A 24,534-nucleotide genomic window follows, 5' to 3' on the forward strand; every position below is an offset into this window, starting at 1 on the left:
GCCCTGAAATTGGTCAGAGGTGGCGATCCCAACACTAAAGAGTCGGACTAAGAACTCACACCCGAGTTTCCTCTTCGGTTTTCACCCGCGGCCCTGAACAACAAATCATCTCGGAGGATAGGTATGCCTCTACTGTGACTATATCGCTCGGTCAGCACCATGCTGGTAACCGAATGGCAGGCGACCTACGCAATAGTTCTGACTGTGAGAGCGCTCGGCCAGCTGCGAGGTGTCACTTCAAGTGCGATTGCATACGTCGGGTAGTGTCGTCTTGCTAGCCCTCGGTGTACTCGTCAGCTCCAGGAGAGCAGGGTACTAATAGTGAACACTGCGGTGGCCAACTTGAAGCTGTACGCTCAGTACTCACTGGTTATTACGCGCACGTGCGGTGGCACCAAGGTGGCACTATCAGCGGAAGATGCCGGGGCAGCGCCGGCCGCGGCCGGCGATTGCGATTCCCTCCTCTTCCCAGGTCGGCGTAAGCTTGCTTCAATGCTTGGTACTTGCCATTGTTGGCGCTGTGCGCGAATGTCGTGTACTAGATCTATGGATTGAATGTCCTACGCCTCGCTGGAAGGTCACCATTGCGATTCCGAGGCTACTATATCGCACGCACTCGACCTCCTGGCACTCAGATGTCTTGTCCGACGTTTGATTCTCTCAGGCTCGAGCAGGCAAGAGTCAGTAGTGGATATCTCATGCCACCGTTCGAGCTACGTCTCAGCCGCCTACATCGCATGTAGGTCAAGGAATGCTGCTCCGGGAAGCTACGCGCAGATATGGAGTGACGTTGCATAGTACATACACAGCGATGCCGTGACACCCTGGACTGACGACCACTTTCAAGCTTCTAAAAGGCCGAAGCGCAGCTGCCGCCGGTGAGTACGCTATCAGTTTGTTGCTTCGAAAGCTAACGAAACGCGGCTATCCAGCGAAGTGAGTAGAAGCCCTGGAGACCGCGGTATCCGAGTCGAGGCTTCCTGTTAAGTGGTGCGTCACCGTCGACTACAATTGATAGCAGAAGAGGAATTGTGAAGGTTAGGGCACCGTGATGCTGAGTTGTACATCCGCCCCGAGTGCTCATTCATTCACGCAGTTCACATCAAGGATACATCCTTGACCTGTATCACAATGTCGAGACGCAGAGCCGCCCGTTGACGCCATATTCGTCTCTCCCTATCTTCCTAACCATAGCTTGAACAAGCTTCGAATTCAATGCAAGAATGCAATCTGCCCGATGCCCGAAGCTGTATCAGCACGACTGCTGGCATTATGCTCCGACATAATGAACGCTCAATGGCCGACTATGACAGACGGTGAGAGGCCGAACATACATAGCCGCCACCGAGAGTGCATTGAAGCTGAGCGCAGGTGCTGTCAGTAGCTGTCGCAGATATATGCCCCGTCCGAAAGGATATTCGTCTACAGCTAACAAGCCCCTCGACTTCAATGCACATACGACGAATGCAAGCTTGAGATACTACTACTAGGATAGGCGAAGAGAGGTTTCCCGCGGACATCCAGTGCGTTCCCGCCGGAGGTCGACCACATCAAGAACCCATGCTCCCCATCTCCCGGCGGGCGCTCACAGTCTCCATATAACAAGCAGCCCGTAAAGTATAGTGTCACTACTTCTGACGTCTCTGCTCAGCTCGTCTGGGCTTTACTAGACACTCACATGGCGCTCTTCCATTCCAAGATCTCGCTGCATGTACCGCCGCCCGACGATATCTCGCTGCCGCAGTTCATGCTCGATGGAGCGGCGCATCCGAATCGACCGAGGAGGCCCGAGGGAACGCCATGGCTGATAGACGAGGAGACGGGGAAGGAAGTCTCAGAGGCCGAGGTGAGTGTCTGGCACGGGTCCCAGCTTGAAATAACATTCACTCATGCGTGCCCTGTGGTCGTTAGGTCATCTCTCGAACGGATGCATTCGCTAGAGCTATGCACGCCATCTGGGGTATAGGTGAACAGTGAATCCGTACTCTACAAGATCCTACAACTGAAATTGTACTTAGGAAACAACGACGTTGGTATGCCCAATGTCTGTCTACCCATGTGTTCTCGTTGTTAACGCTCCAGTGTATCGTGCTGGGCTACGTCTCGCCAACGCGATCGGTAGTTGCACTGTATATCCCGAACCACATCGACTATCCGATATCCATCTGGGGTGCCCATCGTCTCGGTGCTATTGCAGCGTAAGCACAGTCTCTTGTCAGCCGTGTAACGCCGCGGCGACTCTGCTTCTACCTCACTAAACCTGCTATGATATATACTCCACGGATTCTCGTGGCAACTCCAGGATGACCAGCCCCGCTCTTACCGTGCCCGAGCTTATTTACCAGCTCGAGATTGCGAGGCCGCGCCTCCTGCTAGCACACATCGACAACCTCGCTAACGCGCTTGAGGCTGCCGACAAGATCGGGTTGCCGCACGACCACGTGATCGTGTTCGACGCGCACAAGGCTGAGGCTCGAGGTCGGCTTCCTGACGGAGTGAGGTCAGTGGAAGAGGTCATCCAGAGTGGCGTAGGAATACCCAAGTACCCTGAGTGCCGACTGAAGAAGGGTGAGGCGAAGACGAAGATCGCCGTGCTGTGTTATTCGAGCGGGACGACGGGCAAGCCGAAGGCCGTTGCGGTCTCACATTATAACCTGGTCTGTAACATCCTGCAGAACGCCGCGACGTGGAGACTCAACGAGGACTACGCACCGACGGAGGAGATACGGTTCGTGCCGGGGGACCGTTGTGCGGCTGGTATGTGACAACAGATCTGCGCGACAACGAACACGATTTGCTGAGAAGATTACAGTACTTCCTCTCTATCGTGCGTTGTGCTTTCTACAGATCGTCCCATCAGCTGCTTTATGGATCACTTGTTGCAGATATATATGGCCTATCAGCCAATGTACGCTCCCGTGTGTTGTCGATTGCTCCAGAGACTCATACGTTCGTAGCTGCATATCACGCTGTTCGGTGGGGTAGGTAAATTGCACTTCTAAGCTTCGCCCCTTCGCTACATTGACGATCTGCAGATGTCGGTCATTATAATCCAGAAGTACAATCACGAGAACCTGCTCCGGAGCATCGAGCGCTACCGCATCACTCACCTCTTGTACGTTCGTTATCTGCCATTCAATATCGGATGATATCAATGATTTTGTCACATTAAGTCTGGTTCCTCCGCAAGTTGTCGTCTTCTGTAAGGTGGGTCCTACTAGTCCCGAGCTATGCTGTATGAACTCATTCAGCGTACTGAGGGGTTAGCATCCCTCAACGCGAAAACACGACCTCTCGCACGTTCGATGTTGCATGGTCGCTGCCGCTCCTCTTACAGCAGAGCTTACGTCGCAACTTCTCGAGATCATGCCACAGGTCCATCTCGGCCAGGCATATGGTATGCATGTCCATCCGTCGCTTGTGTTCTCATTCCACTGACGCAGGTCTTCGGCTCATAGGGATGACGGAGACAACCTCTGCAGTCAGCACAGTACGTTGTCCCCTGTCCGCCTCGCTGGGATAGAGCTGAATAAGTGGGAATGACAATCAGTGGCCCATCTCTCAGAAGGTGGGCACGCCCGGGAGCAGTGGGCACCTCATTGCAGGGACGACTGCGAAGGTGGTCAAGCCGGACGGGACGCTCGCGCGCGTCGGTGAGCCAGGAGAACTTTGGGTCAAGGGTGGGCAAGTCACGCTTGGGTACTATCGCAATCCTGCAGCGTCAGTGATCTAATTTTACCAGTGTCACTGTGGACAGACACGCTGACTCTATGTGGGTGGGACGGCTAGGACAAGGGAAGCGTTCACAGAGGACGGGTGGATCCGTACGGGCGACGAGGTGGTGATCCACGAGAACGGCGATCTGTTCGTGACTGACCGAATCAAGGTACGCCCGTCATTCCACAACGATGTTCCTCCGTGATTAATTGTACTGATGATTATCCACCCGCACAGGAGCTCATCAAGGTGCGGGGACACCAAGTCGCCCCCGCTGAATTGGAGGGCCACCTCCTTGCACACCCTGCCGTCGCGGACGCGGGCGTCGTCGGTGTGCCAGACGACTTCTCCGGCGAGACACCGTTCGCTTTCATCGTCCTCCATCCCTCCTCACAGGCAAGCGTCTCGGTGGACCTGGATGCCGCGCGCGATATGCGAGAAAGTATCTATCAGGTGTGTAGCATTTCATTCTGATGAGCGTGCGCCAACGACTGCGACTGCGACCGGTGGACAGCATGTCGCGAAAGTCAAGTCCCGCGAGAAGTGGCTTGGAGGTGGGGTAGAGTTCGTGGACACCATCCCGAAGAATGCGAGTGGAAAGATCCTGCGGAGGGTGCTGAGGGAGCGGGCGAGAACATTGCCTAGGCGGATAGACTTCATGGGCAAGATCAAGCTCTAGCTCTGGTGCCTCGAGTGGTCAGGCTATCTGGTGGTTTCGAGTCCAATATTGTTGGACAGGTCAGTGCGGACATTGATCTCGTTGATAGGAGGAGGAGGGAATGGGTGCCGTATCGATGGCGTGTCGGTACTAATCTTTCATGAATGTAACAATGCTCGTTAGTTGAAGCCCGAAGACCTGAAGTACTATGTAAATGGCCCGTCACAACGGAAAAAACATCGAAGTTTGTTTGTTTGTTTGTTCGTTCCCTTTATTGTCACTGAGGGCGGAGCCCTATGTAGACATACTCTGTACATAGTTCAGTCCGTAGTCCGTCAATCGAATCGCGGCGTATGCTCAAACATCGAAGTGACACTGACAACTGGTGCAGGCACGGTAATAGTGTTTCGACGAAACAGTGCTGTACATTTTCACGCGCGTATCTCTGACGTAGTCCGTACACGTTCAACAACTAGTCCGCGCTCTGAGCCGCGATGACCATGGAGGTGAAGGTACTTATTCAAGCAATACATAGTTCGTGGTCGTAACGCGCAAACCGATTATGTACTCGACCGTGGATCGGGACAGAACATCGAGGTTATTGAACTGAAGATGAACTGGCAGCGGGGCCTTGTCCGAGGAGGAGGAGGAGGAGATGGGTCCATTTAGCCGCAATGTACGCGTATCTACTCCGGAGTGCTAGTCGCTGACGCTCGACCATCCGGGCTGGCAACACGGTGGTGCTCCTGAGGCCTGAGGCCTGAGTACTGAGTACTGACTCGGAGTCCTCGCTGCTCGAGCGTCGGGCTCACGGTCGGGCTCACGGTCACATGCGCAGAAGGGAACATCGCGACAGTTGACGCGGTCGTCCGTCGCTGTTGACCAGTCTCCTACTCAAAGGCTATTAACAGATATGTCTAACTCGCATCTTGTACTTCTGAGTCCATCTTCGATCACTCGGACGTCTTGTCCTGGCTCATTCGGTCAAGGCGCCGGGTGTTGGGCAGCTAAGGGATGGACCTGATCTCAATGAATCTACGGGAGTCGGGACGACGATTTTACGGTGTTCAGGGAGAAGAAGCCGGTATCAGTCATGACGATGCTGGCACGATAGCGGAGAGAATGCAGGTGTGTCCTATCTGCTACTGAGTACTGTATCTGCTGTGTATTGGAGCTCGTGCGAACTCACGAAGTCGCAGATGCCAGACGATGCTGTGCAATGCTCTACATGTACAGCTGCATCGGCACGGCGCTGTGCACTCACGTTGACAGCATGAAGCATGCGAATGTTATCTCCCATATCCTTCGACGTTGATTGGATGTGGTGTCCGTGTGCCAGCGGTTCGTATACATCTATTGACGGTATTTGCCGCTCCTCTCGCCAACACCCTTAACAACCTCGTGTGAGTCCTGCTTCACCGTGCTCTGCGACTCTTCTCTCGCTCTCGCTTTCGCCAGGCTTTCACGCGCAATCGTGTTTTCAAACCTGCTGCAGGTTCGCGACGCTGTTCGGTCGTTGGTGCAGGTGTGCATAGGTTGACTTGGCTATGTATAGAAGCCACGATCTCAACTCATCGCGCACCTTTTTGCCTCATAACCTTGCACCACCATAACGTCACCAACTCTGCAAGTACAGCAATCAACATCTCCCTCAGGCGGTGCCTTTCTTGGATCACCCCGAGCTGCTAGGCAGGGAAGTTGAGGACCAGCAGTCCAAAAGGTGATACAGTGGGTGTCTGTTCTGCTGGCAGCGTCGAGAGCAGTCAATGATGTAAAGTCTATAGTAAGTCATGGAGGCCTCTCGTCAAATGGCTGAGCATTCTGCGCACGACTCGGAGCGCCATGAACCGACCGCCGATGTCGACTGGGACGCATATTACTGGGCCCCAGTCCCCAGCAAACATATCCCGTGCCCTCTTCCTCACTCCCTTTCGAGGCGGATTGCATTCGACATCTTGTACTGTGTGTTTGATAACCTGGACTGCGAAGCAGATCGGTCGTCAATCACGCTTGTCTGCAAGGAGTGGTACCGGTGCTTCGGGGGTATCCGCTACCCGGACCTCTGCATCCGCGACCGCGAAGGTCTGCATTCACTTCTCGCCCAGTACGCCCGCTGCGAACGGGTCAGGCGCCGATTCCGCAGCACTATGACGCTACGGATACAACAGCGCGACGGCAGCTCAGAAGTTTTCTGTGATACCGTGCCTCTAGTTCTGGGGACGCGTATGCCTGCCGTGCGCACCCTCGTCTTCCACGGATGCATACGTCCATCCATGCATCCGACCTTCGCAAAGGGACTACGTCTTTTTAGAACCATTCGTTGCCTCGAACTCTCTACCTTCGTCTGCAACTTCGGCGAACTGTACCGCATGCTCGTTGCGTGCCCGCTGCTCGAAGCCTTAATCCTACGCGATGGGCGATACGTGACAGCACGCCCTCCCCGAGCAACTACGCCTTTGCGCACGTCGTCGCGGTATGTGCGTGTTCCAAAGCTCAGGCGGCTTGAGCTGCGCCGCCTGGACACCTCCTTGTTCATCTCGCTGGTGGACTGGCTCGCGCGTGCAACGTGCTGTGAAAACATCGCGCATCTGACCATCTCCGAGTCCGAGTTCACTGGCGTCGGTGCCCAGCTGTCGACACGACTTCTGCAAGTGATTGGTCCCTCGTTGAAGCAGCTGTCTCTAGTGGGTGTACCAGTGCGCAGTACGTACTTGTACCTTTCGGGCAACGCTTTCATGATACTGATGTTACATACTAGTGTATGAGTACGCCGACGACCTCGCTCCTAGTTTGGCGTGGAGCCCATCCATAATGCAAGTGGATGTCGAGGTTGAGGCACTTAGCAGTGAGTCGTTCAGGAGACTTACTTCCGGGAATGGCTTTGTACGAACCTGGTGGCCAATCCTCAAGACGGTCCCTGAACACGTACGGCAAAGGATCTGCCTCAACGTCATCCGAATGGGATGGGATATCCTCGCCCGGGACTACTCGAAGCCCATCGGGAGGGCCCTGTACGAGGGAGACCTTCTCCGCCTAAGGTTATGGGAGGGTGAACCGATCTGTGGTTTCGCCACCGGGGCCGCTGGCAGCGACCAGTGCCGATACATCATTGAGGACGTCGCGAATTGTCAATGGCACTTGAAGAGTCGGCATCCCGCAATACCACCCATCCCCCACATGAGCTATGTTACCGCTTACGCAGTACCACCCATCCCCCAGGTACACGTAGATCTCATCCGTAAGCAGGGGATCGTTATGTGTTGCTCCACTCCTGGCTTTGGGAGGGCCCCGTGTCGGGAGATCATGGTTGCCGATCCCGCGATCGTTGCAGCGCACTTCGAGAGCCAGCACACACTATCTTTTCGCTGTTCATGGGTAGAGCCCGGCTCATGGAGGACAAAGTCCTGTGATACCTTGCTAGTGGAACATTCCTTGGAGGCTCTGCTGAGACATATTGTTACTCAACATATCCAGAATCTGCCGTACGAGGACCTAGCAGTGCCGCAACCCAACGTGCCACTGGTAGAGAGGGCCTGTGAAATGCTCGCTGGCCTCCCACGTTATGATTACACATAGGACGACTGCTGCGAAGGAACTGTGCGAGGCGGGTGGTTGGGATGGACATTTTTCCTTCCATGGACTTCTTAATGTACTATGTAGTACCGCGGTACCTGTTTATCTAGACTGAGACGAATGCTGTTGTCAGCTCAACGACGTCTATGTCGGCTAGAAAGTAGACACCCACAGTCAAATACGTGGTTCTCAAAACGTCGTTGCCTGTGGATACGAACAATGCTCATCCATATGATAAGCAGCGGACTCGGAGTCACTGTCCCTGCGAGGGTCTACTATGGCGCCAGCAGTCCAGGCGGTGATTCCTTTCCACCATGGCGTTCCCAGGGTTTCGACGTCGTACAAGGCCCTGAACTCATCCGCTTCGCCCATGCGGATATCTCAAACGCAATGCACCCAGGTTCTCTGCCGCCATTCCAGCGTTACTATGCACGTGTCATGGTGCCAGACCGTACTTACCCCAGATCTATAAGACTGTACAAGACTTACACTCGGCATCAGTCTGCCAGGCCGCCTCCGCACACGCAATACCGTCTACACTAACATAGCAAAGGGTCTGTATTGGCATGTGCCAATCACTGGGGAACATCGCCATTCGGGTAGTCACCATCCGCGTCCGCGACGGCCTTCGGCGCAGCGTCCCCGTTCACCACACCACCATTCTCCGTCACGGTGTACCCATTCCCCGTCTTGTCCGGCGGCGGCGCCCCGCCAATCTCGTCGACCACATCCAGCGCCCGACGCGCAACCGGGGCGACCTTCCCGAATCGTCCGTAGGCCGCCTGCATAGTCTCCCCTAGGCAGCCTCTAAACACGACCTTCTTGAGGGGAGGAGGGCGGTTATATATGACCGCCTGCAGGAGCACGCGGACGAACGTCGCCCAGAAGAGTGTGACGGGCCAGTAGTACTAGTAGCGGTGGCGTCTCCAGAGGAACGTGCGCGGGTAGCGCGCGAGCGTCTTGTTCCGGTCCACTGGCGGGGGGCGGGGTCGGTGTGGTGCGCGGTACGGGGGATGGAGGGCTTACCTTCTAGGTCTCGGCGGAGCGCGTGCAGGACGTGTGGGACGTCCGTCATGATCACGTCGATGCCCCATCGGATGGCCTGTAGGCGACGGGTTCAGTTTCGGTTGTGCAAGATGGGGCGATGGGATATGCGCGAAGGTGATATGAGGAATTGGGACGCGGATGGAGCGACGAAGGGACATCGTTAGTCTCCTCATGTACAGCGCCACTCCTTGGTGCGCCGGGCATATAGAAACTGTGGGTATATGCGCGATCTTCGCAGCCCCTGCCGAATCTCTGTCACCATGCGCTGGGGTATAGACCTCGCTAGCGTCGACGTCTGCAACTGCGACTCGCAATGCAGCTGTGAGGCCCTCACTCCAGCACATTCGCAGTGTCGACACCTCACCAACTCCGATTTAGGTAGGATGATGTACACACCTCGGCCATCTCGAGCGGGTCGTTCACGGTCCACACCATCGTCGTCTTCCCTGCCGCTTTACATTTTTTGAGGAGCCTACAATCATGATCGCTCGTCAGACACTGTGTTCAACGGCCTTCAAGCGTAGCCGAGTCGGATATCACGCTTGAGCGCGCACAGGCGAGGTCGAGCTTCATGGCGCCTCGCCCATTACGACAATCAACCCGCCCAAGATCGTTATGCACCGTGCTCCAGTACACCCCCAGGACAGTAAAACCCCACTCACCTCTGCCCATCCCTCGTCGTCCACTGCGCACGGAAAGTGCAAGCTTATCACCTCGCAGCTGTCCCAGAACCACGTGCGCGCGATGGACACGTTGGATCCCTTCTTCGTGCAGAGTTGTTGCATCCCATTCGGGCCGTACCACTGGTGCTCCTTGATCATTTCTGCCGAGTACGACGCGCATGAGTGGATGACTGGATGCCTTCCCGCAGGCTTTCCAGTGATTCTAAATGCATGCGCGGGCCTTGAATCTTATGGTTAAGGAATGTTTATCTGCAGTGCGCCTCCGTAGCTCCACTCAAAGTCCATGGATACTACCTTGCGGAGTTCAAATGATGCCGCGCTGCCGTTGTGGCACAACGTTACCGTCGCGTAAGACACCAGCTGGCTGTGCGAATGTGTCTGTATATTTTCAAGCATATATATCTCACTGACTCGCATGTTCCATGGGCGAGGCTTGTCTGCTGTCATTGTCGAGCTAGACCGCTGCGAGACGGCTTCGTCGAGCGAATATGCTACGAGGTAGCCTCGTCGCGTGAACTCGGACATGCTAGTATGAGACGGCTTCGTCAAACGAGCACACTACACGACGGAAGTACGCTACAAGACGGTATCATCGCTCGAAGCGACTCGTCACGTAGAAACGTCATCACTCAGAGGAGGCATTACATAGAAGTGGCATCGCGCACAGGCGGCATCGGGGCGGTAAGATCCAAATCTCGTCGGAGGCTCAAACTCAACTTTACGGACGTGTTTTGTACCTAGAAGGGGGGGTCCTACCCCCCTTCTAAATGAGCTGTTTAGAAGAGAGGTGTACTGATCCGAAGCAACGGTACACACGAGATGCCGACTTGCCGCAGAGATTTACAGTGCGAATGTAGGATAGAACGCGCTGTAAACCTCTGCGGGAAGGCATCCACTATCCGTAAGGCTTAGAACGGCCAGTTCTAAATTCTAAACCTGCAAACCCTGATGCATCTCGATTCGATCATTAGCCTGGTTAACAAGAACACAGTCGGGTCCCCCTCACCTTGTGTGGTACCATTCGAAAGAGCTCGTTAAGCCCTTTCAGATGATGCCCAATACATGCGGGAGCGAGGGCAGAGCATAGTTCGTGCATATTCCAGTGTCCGATGCGTGAGACGGTGAAGCGTGAGGAAATGTCGTCATATTACCATTTATGGTTAGTTCACGTCGAAATCAGTGAGTAGCGCTCGTTCTAAGCCCAATATTTAGCTCGAGGGGTCGACCCCTCGAGCTAAATTTTAGAGAGCTCTAAAGTTCATTCCCCACCGTTTGCTGTGAAAACAAGTAGAGAGCCTCATATAAGCTCACAAATGACGACTGCAAAATATCTCGCCGCGCTATCGGTTACTTTTCGCTCCACAGGCCTCCGAAAGGGAGGCCGAGCACGGGCGCCAACAGTGCAGACGAAAGCGGAAGGTAGTGACGGTGGCCACCGCCTCGCCGGAGCGGCACGGAAATGTCCGCGGGCGTTTGTGTCAGCTGACCCACAATCTCGAGGCTCCCATTGGCGGACAGTCATCAAATTATGGTGAAACCTCTGATATTAGTTATGCTTTAGAGCTGCTTTGAAGTTTAGAAACGTTTCCAAATCCTTACGGATAGTCATCCAGTATGCATGCCCCGAAGCCGGGCGCGATCATCGCGATCATCGCAGAGGAAGCAGCAAATCTTTGTTGTGCGCCCGTGGTTTGGGCACTGTTGGCGGGCATGAGCTAGGGTGCATCCGACAACAACATGAGGACCACGCCCTTGTCACGTACATACATTCGCGCACCCCTGTGTCTCCCGAACCTCTCTTGGTCTCACCATCATTGTCCCCTCATGAGCAGGTCGTCCGGTGCTATATCAGAAGCTGGGGGCCTGTAGACACGTCAAATTTCCAGTCAAGAGCGGTGTCAGGACGTACTCTGCACGCCCATTCCGGATATGCCAGTGTCGGGGCCATAGGAGAATCGAGAGTAACTGTTTTGGTCAGCAAGGAAGACTACCATAGGAGCGGTATTGAAACTTACATACACGGCCAACACTGGCAGCGGCCAACAAGAGGCAGCCCAAGTCGCGCCGCGCGATGTCGACGCGCGTCGCGGTCGCCCATCCGCGTCAATATTGATCGGTCCACTACTCAAATCCTCCTAAATTGCCTTACTCTGGGAACCGAGTCCTGTTCACAATACTATCCTATAACCTCAGTTCTACTTTGTGACTCTTGTGGGCTGTCTGCCATGCGACAACATCACCAGCCGGGGACAGTCCGGACAACTGGTCGTCACTGCACGGCGCGACCGTATTCGTAGATTTGGGCGACACGCCGCAGTCGACTAGTGCGTTCCTTCCGTCTTCTATTCTCCCGTCGTTCGTGTTGTGGCTTTTTTTAATTCGGTCAGGGTGTAGGGCGCTGGGCAGCTGGAGACTAAGTACAGGACACGACGGTGCCAGCGGGGTTCGTGTCAGTCATGCCGTGGAGAAGAGAATGAAAACATGACCCTATAGAGTACTGTATCTGCTGTGCTCCGGCACTACACAGTCGCAGTCGATGCTGTGCAAGGCTCTACAGCTGCACTGGCACGGCGCTGTCCACTTGCGTCGAGAACATGAAGCCTGCGAATGCTATGTCCCATATCCTTCGACTTTGTATGGATGTTGCCGTGTGTGTAGAGTCCCATGGCATCACTGGGACCTTGGTTGGATTTAAAGTAGCGTGGCGAAGGTCGACTCCGCTATCACGTACATATCTCATCGGGTAGGTTCCGACTCTTCCGATGCGTCTCTGAGGCTGTTACTATACGAGAATTCTGTCATCGTGTGGTTCGTACACATGTATCTACGGTAATCACCGCAACTTCTGCCAGCAACGTTGATAATCTCGTGTGAGTCCTACACTGCGACTCCCTCTGCCCCCCACGTCAGGCTTTCACGCGGCTCCTCGTATTCTTTTATCTTCAAGTACCTCAGTCAGTATTCCATTATTTATCGGTGCAGGTGTGCAGGTGTGCAGGTGCTGACTTGACCATGTGTAGACGCTACGTCAGCTCATCGTGCACTGTATTCCCTCACCACTGTAACGCTACCGACGCTGCAAGTCCGACCGTTTCACCTCCCATACTAGACGGTCTCTTCCTCGGACCATTCTGAGCTACTGAGTAGGCAGGTTCAGGACTGGCAATCGCATAGGATTATACAGTAGGTCTCATTTCTGTTGGCAGTGTCGACGGAAGTTGCTGAAAGAATGTCTGTATGTCAATAGCAAGTCATGGAGCACCCTCGTCAGATCGCTGTTCTCCCCGCTCACGAGCACCATGAGCCAGTCGCTGAATTCGACTGGGACGCATATTACTGGGCCCCAGTCCCCAGCAAACATATCCCGTTCCCTCTCCCTCTCTCCCTATCAACTCGTATCTCCCTCGACATCTTGTACTATGTTCTCGAGAACCTCGACTCCGAGATGGATCGGTCGTCAATCACGCTTGTCTGCAAGGAGTGGTACCGGTGCTTCGGAAGTATTCGCTACTCCGACCTCTGCATCCGCGACCGCGAAGGTCTCCACTCGCTTCTCGCCCAGTATGCCCGCTGCGAACGGGTGAGGCGCCGATTCCGTAGCACCACGACACTCCGGATACAACAGCGCGACGGCAGCTTGGAATCCTTCTGCGATACCGTCCCTCTAGTCCTGGGGATGCGCATGCCTGCTGTGCACACCCTCGTCTTCCACGGATGCATACGCCCGTCTATGCATCCGACCTTCGCAAAGGGCTTACGCCTCTTCAAATCTATCCGTTGTCTCGAGCTCTCGACCTTCATATTGGGCAGCCTCGGAGGACTATATCGCATACTCGTTGGGTGCCCTTTGCTTGAAGCGTTGATCCTACGCGATGGGGAATACAGGTGGCCATACCCCGCTCAAACGGCCGCTCCTTCACGCACGCCATCGCAAAATGTACATCTTCCAGAACTCAGACGGCTCGAGCTGCGCAACCTTGAAATCTACTTGTTCGACTCGCTGGTGGACTGGCTCGCGCGTACAGCGTGCTGTGAGCACATCACGCATTTGACGATCTCCGAGTTCGCTGGCGTCGGTGCCCAGCTCTCGACACGACTTCTAGAAGCAATAGGTCCTTCGTTGGAGCAGCTTTGTCTAGTGGATATACCGATGCGCCGTAAGTTCTTACCCCTGGATTGAACGACGCTTCCATGATACTGATGGTACATGCTAGCGTATCTCCACGCCGACGACAACGCTCCTAATTTGGGGTCGAATTCTAACATCACACAAGTAGATGTTGAGATCGAGGCGGTCTCGGACATCGAGTCTTTCAGAAGACTAGTGACTTCCATGGATGGTCACACGGACGACCGCATGCGTTTCGTACGGTCCTGGTGGCCGATCCTCAGTACAGTACCACAATCCGCGCGACAAAGGTTTCGCCTCAACGTCATCCGAATGGGATGGGATATCTTCGCCCGGGGATACTCAAAGCCCATCAAGAGAACCATGGATGAGGAGGATCTGTTCCGCCTACGGTTGTGGGACGGTGAACCAAGTTGTGGGCATGACTCGAGGCTACTAGGCTACCGGTGCAGATACATCGTTGAGGATGTTGCAGACTGTTACCGACACTTGGAGACCAGCCACTCCGCAATACCGCCCATACCCCAGATGAGCTTGTTCCCCGCTCTTCGGCGGGGAATGGTGATCTGTACGTGCGGTATTGACCTTGCACAGCCCAAGTTCCCATGCATCGGGACTATGCTCGCTCTCCCCGTGGTTGTTGCCAAACACTTTGCTAGCCATCACCCAGTCCACTGCCGATGGCTGGACGGGATGAGTCGGTGCGATATTCCGGTAGACCCTTCCCGGAAGGCCCTGATGGAACATATTGCCACGTACCATAGACCAAATCTGCCGTACGACGACCTGGCGATGCAAGACCTCAGACCGCCGTTATACGAGGAGGCCTGTGAAGCGCTCTCACGCCTTCCTCAATATGAACGTCGCAAGCGTGCAGCTGAGTTTCGTATCCGCGCACTACTCATAACAGACATGGACCAAATCAACGAGCTCACGAGGGAAGAAATTCATGGACAGCTAGAATTGCGCTCCTACGATGACGTCGAGGTCCCTTCGATCTGGGGACTATCGTACGAGGAAGCCTTGCAAGAGCTGGGGAAAGCAATTCAGCGTGGGCATACCCGCACATGGTATACTTGAATCGTTCTCGAAGTAGGTGCTCACCAATTTGAGCGCGACACCTCACTGATCGCGCAACCCTTTAAATTGTAGTGTGCCCCGGCGTTTCTTGCGTGGTACCGTGCTTGTATGCATCCAAGGAACAGGGGTTGTAGTAAGTAGTTCCAAATGCATGGTGGCTCACTGTATCTCACCGGTCCACGACCAACTCGCAGACCCTCCGTACACTGTGTTCGTGCCAGGACATAATGATATTGTTGTTGACTTGCTGTGGATATACGTGATTCTCAAAATCGTGAATGCCTCTGGAGACGGACGATGGACACCCGAATGATAATCAGCGGGCTCGCTATCCCTGCGAGGGTCTATGGCGCCGGCAGTCCAGGCGGTGATTCCTTTCCACCATGGCGTTCCCAGGGTTTTGACGTTGTACAAGGCCCTGGACTCATCCGCTTCGCCCATGCGGATATCTCAAACGCAATGTACACAGGTTCTCTGCAGCCATACCAGCGTTACCACGCACGTTTCATGGTGCCAGACCGTACTTACCCCAGATCTATAAGACTGTACAAGACTTACACTCGGCATCAGTCTCGGCCGGGCCGCCTCCGCACACGCAACACCGTCTACACTAACATAGCAAAGGGTCTGTGTTGGCATATGCCAATCACTGGGGAACATCGCGATTCGGGTAGTCACCATCCGCGTCCGCGACGGCCTTCGGCGCAGCGTCCCCGTTCACCACACCACCATTCTCCGTCACGGTGTACCCATTCCCCGTCTTCGAGATGTCCGGCGGCGGCGCGCCGATCTCGTCGACCACATCCAACGCCCGGCGCGCGGCCGGGGCGACCTTCCCGAGTCGTCCGTAGGCCGCCTGGAGGAGCACGCGGACGAACGTCGCCCAGAAGAGCGTGACGGGCCAGTAGTAGCGGTGGTGTTTCCAGAGGAACGTGCGCGGGTAGCGCGCGAGCGTCTTGTTCCAGTCCGCTGGCGGGAGGCGGGGTCGGTGTTCCGCGGGGATGGGGAGGGAGTGGAGGGCGTACCTTCGAGGTCGCGGCGGAGCGCGTGCAGGATGTGGGGGACGTCCGTCATGATCACGTCTATGCCCCATCGGATGGCCTGCGGGCGACGGATTCAGTTTCGGTTGTGCACGATGGGGCGATAGAATATGCGCGTGAAGGTGGTGTGAAGAACTAGTAGGCGGATGGACCGACGAAGGGACGTCGTTAGTTTCCTCGTGTACAGCGCCACTCCTGGCGCGCCGGGCGTGTATAATATGAGGGTATATGCGCGATTTTCGCAGCTCCTGCCAGATCTCCGTCACCACTCGCTGGGGTATAGACGTCGCTGGCGTCAATTTCTGCAACTGCGACTCGCAATGCAGCTTCAAGACCCTCACTCCAGTACGATCGCAATGTCGACACCTCACCAACTCGGATTGAAGTAGGATGATGCACACACCTCGGCCATCTCGAGCGGGTTGTTCACGGTCCACACCATCGTCGTCTTCCCCGCCGCTTTACACTCTTTGAGGAGCCTATAATCGTGATCGCTCGTCAGACACTGCATTCAATGGCCTACAAGCGTAGCGGAATCGAATGTCACGCTTGAGCGAGCGCAGGCGAGGTCGAACTTCATGGCGCTCCGCCCGTTCCGACAATCAAACTACCAAGGAAACCAAGCTCGTCACGCACCACGCTCCGCTCTTCCGGTAGAGCCCAGGACAGCAAAACCCCACTCACCTCTGCCCATCCCTCGTCGTCCACTGCGTAAAGTGCAAGCTGATCACCTCGCAGCTGTCCCAGAACCACGTGCGCGCGATGGACACGTTGAACCCGATGTGCGCGAGCCCGCAGCGGGGGAGGACGTCCATCGCGGGGCGCACGTAGTTCGTGTGCCACACGCCGAGGAGGATCCGCGGCGCGAGCGCGGTCTCCCAGGCGTCGTACGCGCGGATCGTGCGCGCCATCAGCGCGAAGATCTTCCCGAGCGAGTTTGACGGCTTGATGTCGATGTGCAGCTTCGCGTGCCGGTTCTCCGGCTGCCACGCGGCGATGAGCGCTGTCAGGGCACGCAGTGGAGGCGAGGATATTGGGACGTACCCGCATGAACAGCGCGATCGTCTCGTCGAAGGTGGGGATGGGCTGCTTGGGCTCCTTCTTCGTGCGGAGTTGTTGCATCCCGTTCGGGCCGTACCACTTGTGTTCTTTAATCATTCCTGTCGAGTACAATGTCCATGAGCATGCATGCCCCGGGGCCGGACGCGATCGCCGCAGAGGAAGACACGTACCGAAGCCGTTCGTAGTCCGCTGAAGCGCTGCCGGACAAAGGATGACAGCCATGAGCGCCGGGTCGCGCGCATATACGGAGGAGGGGACGCACTGGGGTCGTGGAACATGATCACGACATCGTCCTGCGAGATGTGTACGTCTGTGGAGGCCGTTTAGCTCTCTTTTCGCGCGCGAGCCTACGCCACACGCACCGGTCTCGATACCGTCCGCGCCGTCTCTGATAGCACGCTCGAAGCTAGCGAGGGTGTTCTCTGGGAAGGCGACTGAAGCCTAGGACGCCGCGAGGACGAGAGGTAAGTGTTATCGCTTGGAAGCAGTGGCGGCAAACGCACCCCTCGGTGGCCCCAGCATTCAGGAATCTTTGGAGGCATGGTGGTGGGTCAGCGGGGGGAGGTCGTGCGTGTACGGGGTATCGCGAGAGCGAGGGCAGCAGGAGTCACGGTGTGGAAGGCTATGTTCTGGCGGAGGCGATGGCGGTGCCATATATTAATTGACGGCTGGAGGTTGCGCATGCTGGCCGGCTGCTGACACGAAAGCGGATGACAAGATTGCTCTGCGCGCCGACGGCCATTCGCTTCTCACACCTGTCACCGCCCACGTGCGCCGTCTCTCCCTCCGCCACACGGCATGCCACGCAGAACAAGAAGACCGGGGGACACTAGTAGTTACTCTCTAGTACTCTGTATACACCGCCGTCATCAACTAAGTAATGGGCTCAGTAACATCGCCACGTACACGATATGGCGACATTCCATCCCCGGCCCATGATGTTCCAAAGTTTCGTGCCTTGTGATCATACGCTCCGCGTCCGAGACACTACCGCCGCACGGCGAGAACACTCCTCGGAGAGCCTGTTCGTCCAAGACCAAGATGCACGATGCCTATAATCCACTCGGACAAACATTATGCACGACGTTAGTACGAACCGCGGTTGCCCTACGCTCTTGTCTCGGCTGTAGCCCAGCAGCATCGAATGTCAGATTCTGGTGCAGCAGAGCACATGATCGAAGAAGGCACAAGCCGGAATGGACGAGAAAAGTCGCACATCGGGTTGCCCGGTGTTCGTGTCTTGGTCCAGAGTAAGGTCCAGAGTAAGATCAGACAGGCTGAGAGTGAATCATCATGCAATAGCTGGACGTAGCGGAGACGGTTGCCGAGGTATGATATGTAGCAGTGCACAAACCCTAACCTCGATCTCGGTCTTCCTCGTAGAGGCATGCATCTCGGAGCCTAAGGAATGTGAACCTGTGAGGCGTTAGGTGAACAGTATAAATGCTTGACCGTGACGTCGAGGTACGAGTACTGGCGGAAAGCCATATGCATCATGAATAAGAATCACTGCCTCAACTGCCGCTTGTAAACTCTCGTGGGTCCGGCGAGTCCGTTATCAAAAATGTGTCCCTTGTCCATCATACAAATCCAGGTGCAACCACCGTAACTTTGAGAACCACGGATGTCCACAGCAAGTAAAAGACACCACGTTCTGGCACGAGGACATTGTACCGAGGGTCTGCGGGTTTGTCATGAACCGGTGAGATGCAGCGAGCCACCACTGTGCGCGATGAGACTACTTACAGCCCGATATTGGTAGGATTCTATAAGCACGGTACCGCGCACAGATGCTAGGGCACAGTACTACAAGAGTTGTACGATCAGTGCAGTGGCGTGCGATCAAACTGGTGTGCACCTACTTCGAGAATGGCTCTAGTAAACCTCTTGTATACCAAGTTGAGCCCCTGACTGGGACGAGCGATTGAACGCACGCAGAATCGCATTCAACAGCTCTTGCAAGGCTTTCTCGTACGATAGTGGCACACTGGCCTCTGGGACCTTAGTAGCAGAAGAAAGCTGATAATAACGAGCAAATCAGAACGTGTGGGAAGACGATGCGGGGAGGAGCTCAGGCTGTCGCGTCCGGCGCGGCGGGCATAACGTTTCGGGCGCTGCGCCGCTCCTCATCGTTTTCAGGAGGAGTTAAGACGTTCGCTATATTAGCCATATCTGGGTCAGTACCTATGGACCATACTACCGAGCAGAACTTACTCGAGTCTCCTGTGGTGCCTCGCCAATGCGTCGTAGCTAGGGAAATCCTTGTTGCAGCCGCAGTCTTCTCGCTGGCAGCGAGCTAGGTGCAACGCAAAGTGGTCGGTCTTCTTGCCAACATGTTGTGCGAGGGCATAGCATGGCCGCCTGGCATCGGAGTGAACCTTGATCATCTGGTCGCAGATCATGCCGTCGGGGTACAACCACCTGCAGTTGGTAACAGACACAAAGTGAGTACCCTGAGGCTCTTGACGGATCTGAGGGAGGTGATGCGAGGCCATGTGTAGCTCAAACACCCGTGTTACCCAGTATGCATCGTCACCCCGGATTTCTTTGCCACATTGAGACTGAACGACTCTGCCGTCCGCGAAGCGCCGGTAGACCTCGAAGCAACATATGCGCCTGGAGGCCCCTGGGTTATGCCCACCAACTGGTGCACCGTCCCAAAACCGTAGGCGAACCAGATCGATATCCTCCTCGTGCATTATTGTCTTGATGGGCTCCGAGTGTGCCCGGGCGAAGAGATCCCATCCCATTCGGATGAAGTTGAGGTGAATCCTTTGTCGCGCGGGATATGGTACTGTCCTGATAATCAGCCACCAGGACCGCATGAAATGCATGCGGTAGTCCGCGTCACCATCTGAGTCTGGCGGCATCATGAGGGAAGTCAGACTTTTGATCGACTCGCAGTCAGCCGCCTTGATCTCAGCATCTACTTGCATGATGTTAGAGTTCAACCCCAAATTAGGGGCGTCGTCGTCGGCGTGGAGATACGCTAGCATGTACCATCAGTTTCATGGAAGCGTCGTTCTATCCAGGGGTAGGAACGTACGGCGCATCGGTATATCCACTAGACAAAGCTGCTCCAACGAAGGACCTATTGCTTGCAGAAGTCGTGTCGACAGCTGGGCACCGACGCCAGCAAACTCGGAGATCGCCAAATGCGTGATGTCTTTAGAGCACGCTGTACGCGAGAGCCAGTCCACCAGCGAGACGAACAAGGAAGTTTCAAGGTGGCGCAGCTCGAGCCGCCTGAGCTTTGGAAGATGTACATTTTGCGATGGCGTGCGTGAGGGAGCGGCCGTTTGAGCGGGGTATGGCGACCTGTATCGCCCATTGCGTAGGATCAACGCTTCGAGCAAAGGGCACCCAATGAGCATGCGATATAGTTCTCCGAGGCTGCCCAATATGAAGGTTGAGAGCTCGAGGCAACGGATAGATTCGAAGAGGCGTAAGCCCTTTGCGAAGGTCGGATGCATAGACGGGCGTATGCATCCGCAGAAGACGAGGGTGCGCACAGCAGGCATGCGCGTCCCCAGAACCAGAGGGACGGGATCACAGAAGGATTCCGAGCTGCCGTCGCGCTGATGTATCCGGAGTGTCGTGGTGCTACGGAATCGGCGCCTCACCCGTTCGCAGCGGGCATACTGGGCGAGAAGCGAATGGAGACCTTTACGGTCGCGGATGCAGAGGTCCGAGTAGGGAATATCTCTGAACCATTGGTACCAGTCCTTGCAGACAATCGTGATGGATAGCCGATCTACTTCATAGGCCAGGTTTTTGAACACGTCGTACAGGATCTCGAAGGGAATTCGTCCTGAAAGGGAGTGAGGAAGAGGGAATGGGATATGTTTGCTGGGGACTGGGGCCCAGTAATATGTGTCCCAGTCGAAATCAGCGACTGGTGCATGGCGCTCATTAGCGAGGTGATCAGCGATCTGATGAGAGTGCGCCATGACTTGCTATTGACATTCTTTTATCAGCTTCCCTCGACTCTGCCAACAGACATGACACCCACTGTATAACCTGTGCTACTGCCGGTCCTGAACCTGCTCACTCAGTAACGGATGATTCCGAGGAAGACACCGCCTATGAACCCGGGAGGTTAAACGGCCGGACTTGTAGTGTCGGTAGCGTTATGATGAGGGAATACAGTGCAGGATGAGCTGAAAACGTGGCGTCTACACATTGTCAAGTCAGCCCATGCACTCCTGCACATACAATAAACGAAATACTTACTGAGTTGTGGTAAGTTGATCGCGTTGCGGATCTGCAGTGGGTTGAGTCGGAAAGGCGAGTACGCCTATAAGCCTGAGGCGGAGGAGTGCACGATGAGGCAGGGGTCATATCGGAGATTATAAAGGTTGTTGTTTAAGGTTTCGAATCCTGTCTGCAGCCGCAGAGCCTTGCACAGCATCGACTACGAGTTTGCTGTCAGCTTTCACGACCGCCCAGACGCAGCAGATACAGTACATAGGAAACACCTACATCCAGCCATCGTCACTGCCATCGTCGTCACGACTAAGACTGGCTCCTTCTCCCCGAACCCCGTTGGCATCGTCTTCCTGTAATTTCGCTGAGATCAGACACACGTCCGTCCATCCCGTAGTCCTGCTCCAGCACCCGACACCCTGAGCGAAGAAGCCAGAACAAGGACGCCGGAGAGATCGGAAACGGACGCCTTCGGTTTCCAGAGTGAGACTTAGGAGCCTTGTGATAGGAGACCGGCGCAGCGACGGGTGACTGCGTCATCTGGAAGTGGCGATTGTCCCTTCTGCGCATGTCCGAGTCGTGCGAGATGATGGTCACAGCGGCACCGGTCGTCGGCGGCTGTGGTGACGGTGGTGGTAGCTGCGTCCGCGGCCACGAATAGGCCCCAGCGAGACTCAAAATCAGAAGTCATTGACGCGAGGCCCTATACTCACCTATCTGGATGGGAAGGAACCTGGTACTGTTAAGCCGTAGAGTCTCATATCTCGTCCGGATCCTTTGTCTTCTACACTTCACTCTCGTAGGATTCGGCTCTGGGACACAGACTCGACCCACGTACTCGACCCCGAACTCAGTCTATGCACCCTCTGTCGAATTGCGTTGTCATATCTGCTGACATATATACCTGTACAACAATTCAGTAACATTATCTGACAGGCATAAAGGAGCGCACAAACCACTGCGTGTAATCAGGATGAGCGGCCAGCGAGGCTCGGATGCTTTGCATATTCATCCAAGACTGCTGCAAGTCCATTTCGCGCAGCAAGACCCTGACAGTTCGCACTCGTCCTGTATTCACGCCCTCTCCCTCCTCGCCCTCCATCACCTCATCTTCAGTTCCAAGAAGTCTGGATGCCGTTTGAGCCAGCAAGATTTGTTCCTCCGGGAACACTTCGCCGCGACCCAGGGATGAGTGATGTGTGAGGATGTGTACCGCCACCGCCAAAGGCAGAGGCGAGATTTCAGCTTTGCATCGTTTTCCTTGCTCCACCCACCGACAGCGCACAGTGTGAGCGGTTTCGAGATGTCTTGCAATATTCTCGGTGGCAGCAAACAAAGTACGGTTGCAGGTGGCGCTGATAGCGTGGCCCTCTGGAGCGAAGGCTTTACACTGGGCCGTCCGCGTCAGGCCCGTCCTTCCTGCTTTCCTGGTCCTCGAGAGGCATAAGCGCGGTATGCCTCGGAACAGTGAAGGGTGTTGTGTCGCGAGGTGTTCGACGTACCGTGCGACATTTCCCCGTGGAACATAATGACACCGTATATCGCTAGAGGAGTGACCACAGCTAGGTGCATTCTGTGTTGACTCGGAGTCGCTGCGCGAAGCGTCATCTCGCCCCGTCCGCGTAAGCGCGACCCCGATTCGCTCTTGGACCACTGATGGAATCGTCTCGAGTGTCTGCCTCCACGCCCGCGCAAGGTCAGTGTTGGCTCTCTCCGAGTTGTACTCGGCTCGAAGCTCGACATGCAGCAGCGACAGATTCTTCGTCAGACTGATGGTCGCCTGCTTGGGCGTGTCATCGTGGGCTGGAAAATTGCATTCAAGGCCGGCGTAAGGATCCCTAGGTGAAACTAACATACCTCGTGCTCGGGTACGGACCAAAGTGAGGCGCTTCAATCTGCGTCCAATCGCTCGCAGAAGCTGCGTTAACAGCTGAGCTACTTTGCCTGAGATATCACTAGAGATAGAGAGGTCCGTGACGTGCGTGCAGAACGAGGGGTGCACCACGGTAAACCACGGCACGAGCGCCGCAAGTAGGTGTCGGTTCAGTTGGCATAATTCGAGTTTCTGGAGCTGCGGCATGTCCGTCTGACTTGTAGCGGCGGGATGACTTGTCGGGGAGGGTGGGACGGCCGACGTACACCTTCCGTTCCGCAACACCAACGTCTCCAGTTGTGGACATGCTACCAGGATGCGGCATAGCTGACCAGGACTGACCAGAATGAAGTCCGATATCTTCAAGCGGCGGAGACCACTGAACGACCGCAGGCTCCGCGGAAACGTAGGATACATGGCAGGGCGTATACACCCATGAAGGACGAGAGTGCGCAGCGCCGGCAAGCAGTCCGCCAGCACCACGGGAACGATGTCGCAGAAGGCTTTCGAGTCTCCATCGCGGGGATGTATCCGAAGTGTGGTGGTAAGATTCAGCCGCTGCTTGATATTTCCGTCTTGCTTGTATTGAGTGCGTGCATGAAGAAGGCTCTTCCTATCTTGGATGCAGAGGGCTGGGCAGTGGTCACTGTGAACGAAGCACTGATACCAATCCCTGCAAGCAAGCATTGTCGAGACCTGATCCGTCTCCGAATCGATACCCTGTAGGACGTTGTACCAAATATCGAGAGGTATGCGTCGGGAGAGTGACTCGGGAAGAGGTACGCGGCCGTAGGTTTGAATCCAATGCCACTCAGTTACGCGGTCGTCGAAAAGACATAGCTTGCGAGGATTGTCGTCCAGTAAATCGGGGTCATTATCATGAAGCGCCTGTAGGAATGCGAGTTTAGGCCGCTGTGGACGATATTAGACATACCGAGCCTCGCATCATACACAGACTACTCACGTTGCGACGCTCTATATCACGTACGTTCGAAAGTGCACGACTGCATGGTCTCGGCCCAGAATTGACACCCTTTGCTCGGAAGAAACCCGGGCAACTCCGGGTGTGACTTTGAATGAAGGAGCGATACTGTGGCTCAGTTCGCCAACAATCCTCACAACATGAAAAAACGGTGTCTATGTGACAGAAACGCCAGCGGCCTGCGTTGTTAAGCTCTGTGAAGAAAGGATCCATGCGTGGCGAAGAATATTTGCGCCGCCAAGGATATCGTTATATGGAGAAAGAATCCATGCGTGAAGTCAGTGCTATGTCGGTAGAAACGCCACGATGCGTCGCAGTGGAAATGAGCTGCCCTGCAGAGGTAGACGCAGCACGGCTCATGCGTACCTTTATTCGTTCCTGCTGCCGGATCATGCCGCGAATGTACCCTCCGTGCATCCATTGAATACGAACCACACAACGAACCCAGAACCTTCTCGTGTCCACAGCCCCAACATGGCGCTAC

General features: G+C 55.3%; 7 protein-coding genes across 7 annotated transcripts; 3 read left to right on the plus strand and 4 right to left on the minus strand.

The window, feature by feature from the left end:
- Positions 1–1,449: 1,449 nt before the first annotated feature.
- C8Q71DRAFT_184100 (phenylacetyl-CoA ligase) lies at positions 1,450–4,720 on the plus strand. The gene is made up of 16 exons (XM_047916830.1): positions 1,450–1,846; positions 1,912–1,966; positions 2,019–2,033; positions 2,123–2,198; positions 2,303–2,757; positions 2,813–2,827; positions 2,886–2,908; positions 2,958–2,981; positions 3,036–3,115; positions 3,174–3,207; positions 3,268–3,397; positions 3,459–3,490; positions 3,551–3,720; positions 3,790–3,886; positions 3,955–4,170; positions 4,232–4,720. Exons 1-16 carry the CDS (start codon positions 1,679–1,681, stop codon positions 4,394–4,396), a joined length of 1,755 nt encoding a protein of 584 aa, XP_047776198.1. The 5' UTR covers positions 1,450–1,678; the 3' UTR covers positions 4,397–4,720.
- Positions 4,721–7,137: 2,417 nt separating this feature from the next.
- Positions 7,138–8,086, plus strand: C8Q71DRAFT_773559 (uncharacterized protein). The gene has a single exon (XM_047924459.1). It carries the CDS (start codon positions 7,187–7,189, stop codon positions 7,949–7,951), a length of 765 nt encoding a protein of 254 aa, XP_047776199.1. The 5' UTR covers positions 7,138–7,186; the 3' UTR covers positions 7,952–8,086.
- Positions 8,087–8,739: 653 nt separating this feature from the next.
- On the minus strand, positions 8,740–9,814 carry C8Q71DRAFT_773560 (uncharacterized protein). The gene is made up of 3 exons (XM_047924460.1): positions 9,392–9,814; positions 8,975–9,050; positions 8,740–8,921 (listed from the first exon to the last, which is right to left on the minus strand). The coding sequence occupies exons 1-3, from the start codon at positions 9,428–9,430 to the stop codon at positions 8,857–8,859; spliced, it is 180 nt and encodes a 59-aa protein (XP_047776200.1). The 5' UTR covers positions 9,431–9,814; the 3' UTR covers positions 8,740–8,856.
- Positions 9,815–12,575: 2,761 nt separating this feature from the next.
- Positions 12,576–15,096, plus strand: C8Q71DRAFT_184383 (uncharacterized protein). The gene is made up of 7 exons (XM_047916831.1): positions 12,576–12,632; positions 12,699–12,760; positions 12,830–12,861; positions 12,926–13,835; positions 13,893–14,899; positions 14,960–15,020; positions 15,082–15,096. Exons 4-5 carry the CDS (start codon positions 12,932–12,934, stop codon positions 14,885–14,887), a joined length of 1,899 nt encoding a protein of 632 aa, XP_047776201.1. The 5' UTR covers positions 12,576–12,632; positions 12,699–12,760; positions 12,830–12,861; positions 12,926–12,931; the 3' UTR covers positions 14,888–14,899; positions 14,960–15,020; positions 15,082–15,096.
- A 437-nt stretch (positions 15,097–15,533) lies between these two features.
- Positions 15,534–17,531, minus strand: C8Q71DRAFT_860257 (PLC-like phosphodiesterase; the record flags this gene model as incomplete). The annotated part of the gene is made up of 9 exons (XM_047927774.1): positions 15,534–15,856; positions 15,913–15,988; positions 16,331–16,406; positions 16,612–16,910; positions 16,972–17,087; positions 17,160–17,186; positions 17,252–17,299; positions 17,352–17,430; positions 17,493–17,531. 9 exons carry the CDS (start codon positions 17,529–17,531, stop codon positions 15,534–15,536), a joined length of 1,083 nt encoding a protein of 360 aa, XP_047776202.1.
- Positions 17,532–18,776: 1,245 nt separating this feature from the next.
- On the minus strand, positions 18,777–20,670 carry C8Q71DRAFT_184416 (uncharacterized protein). Its single transcript, XM_047916832.1, has 4 exons — positions 20,036–20,670; positions 19,204–19,978; positions 18,852–19,146; positions 18,777–18,795 (listed from the first exon to the last, which is right to left on the minus strand). The coding sequence occupies exons 1-3, from the start codon at positions 20,508–20,510 to the stop codon at positions 19,125–19,127; spliced, it is 1,272 nt and encodes a 423-aa protein (XP_047776203.1). The 5' UTR covers positions 20,511–20,670; the 3' UTR covers positions 18,777–18,795; positions 18,852–19,124.
- Positions 20,671–21,958: 1,288 nt separating this feature from the next.
- On the minus strand, positions 21,959–24,484 carry C8Q71DRAFT_184472 (uncharacterized protein). The gene is made up of 5 exons (XM_047916833.1): positions 24,417–24,484; positions 24,033–24,334; positions 23,053–23,980; positions 22,152–22,998; positions 21,959–22,099 (listed from the first exon to the last, which is right to left on the minus strand). The coding sequence occupies exons 2-5, from the start codon at positions 24,261–24,263 to the stop codon at positions 22,078–22,080; spliced, it is 2,028 nt and encodes a 675-aa protein (XP_047776204.1). The 5' UTR covers positions 24,264–24,334; positions 24,417–24,484; the 3' UTR covers positions 21,959–22,077.
- Between the last annotated feature and the right edge of the window lie 50 nt (positions 24,485–24,534).

Source organism: Rhodofomes roseus (assembly GCF_022264815.1).
Source record: "Rhodofomes roseus strain CIRM-BRFM 1785 chromosome Unknown C8Q71scaffold_18, whole genome shotgun sequence".
Lineage (NCBI taxonomy): Eukaryota > Fungi > Basidiomycota > Agaricomycetes > Polyporales > Fomitopsidaceae > Rhodofomes > Rhodofomes roseus.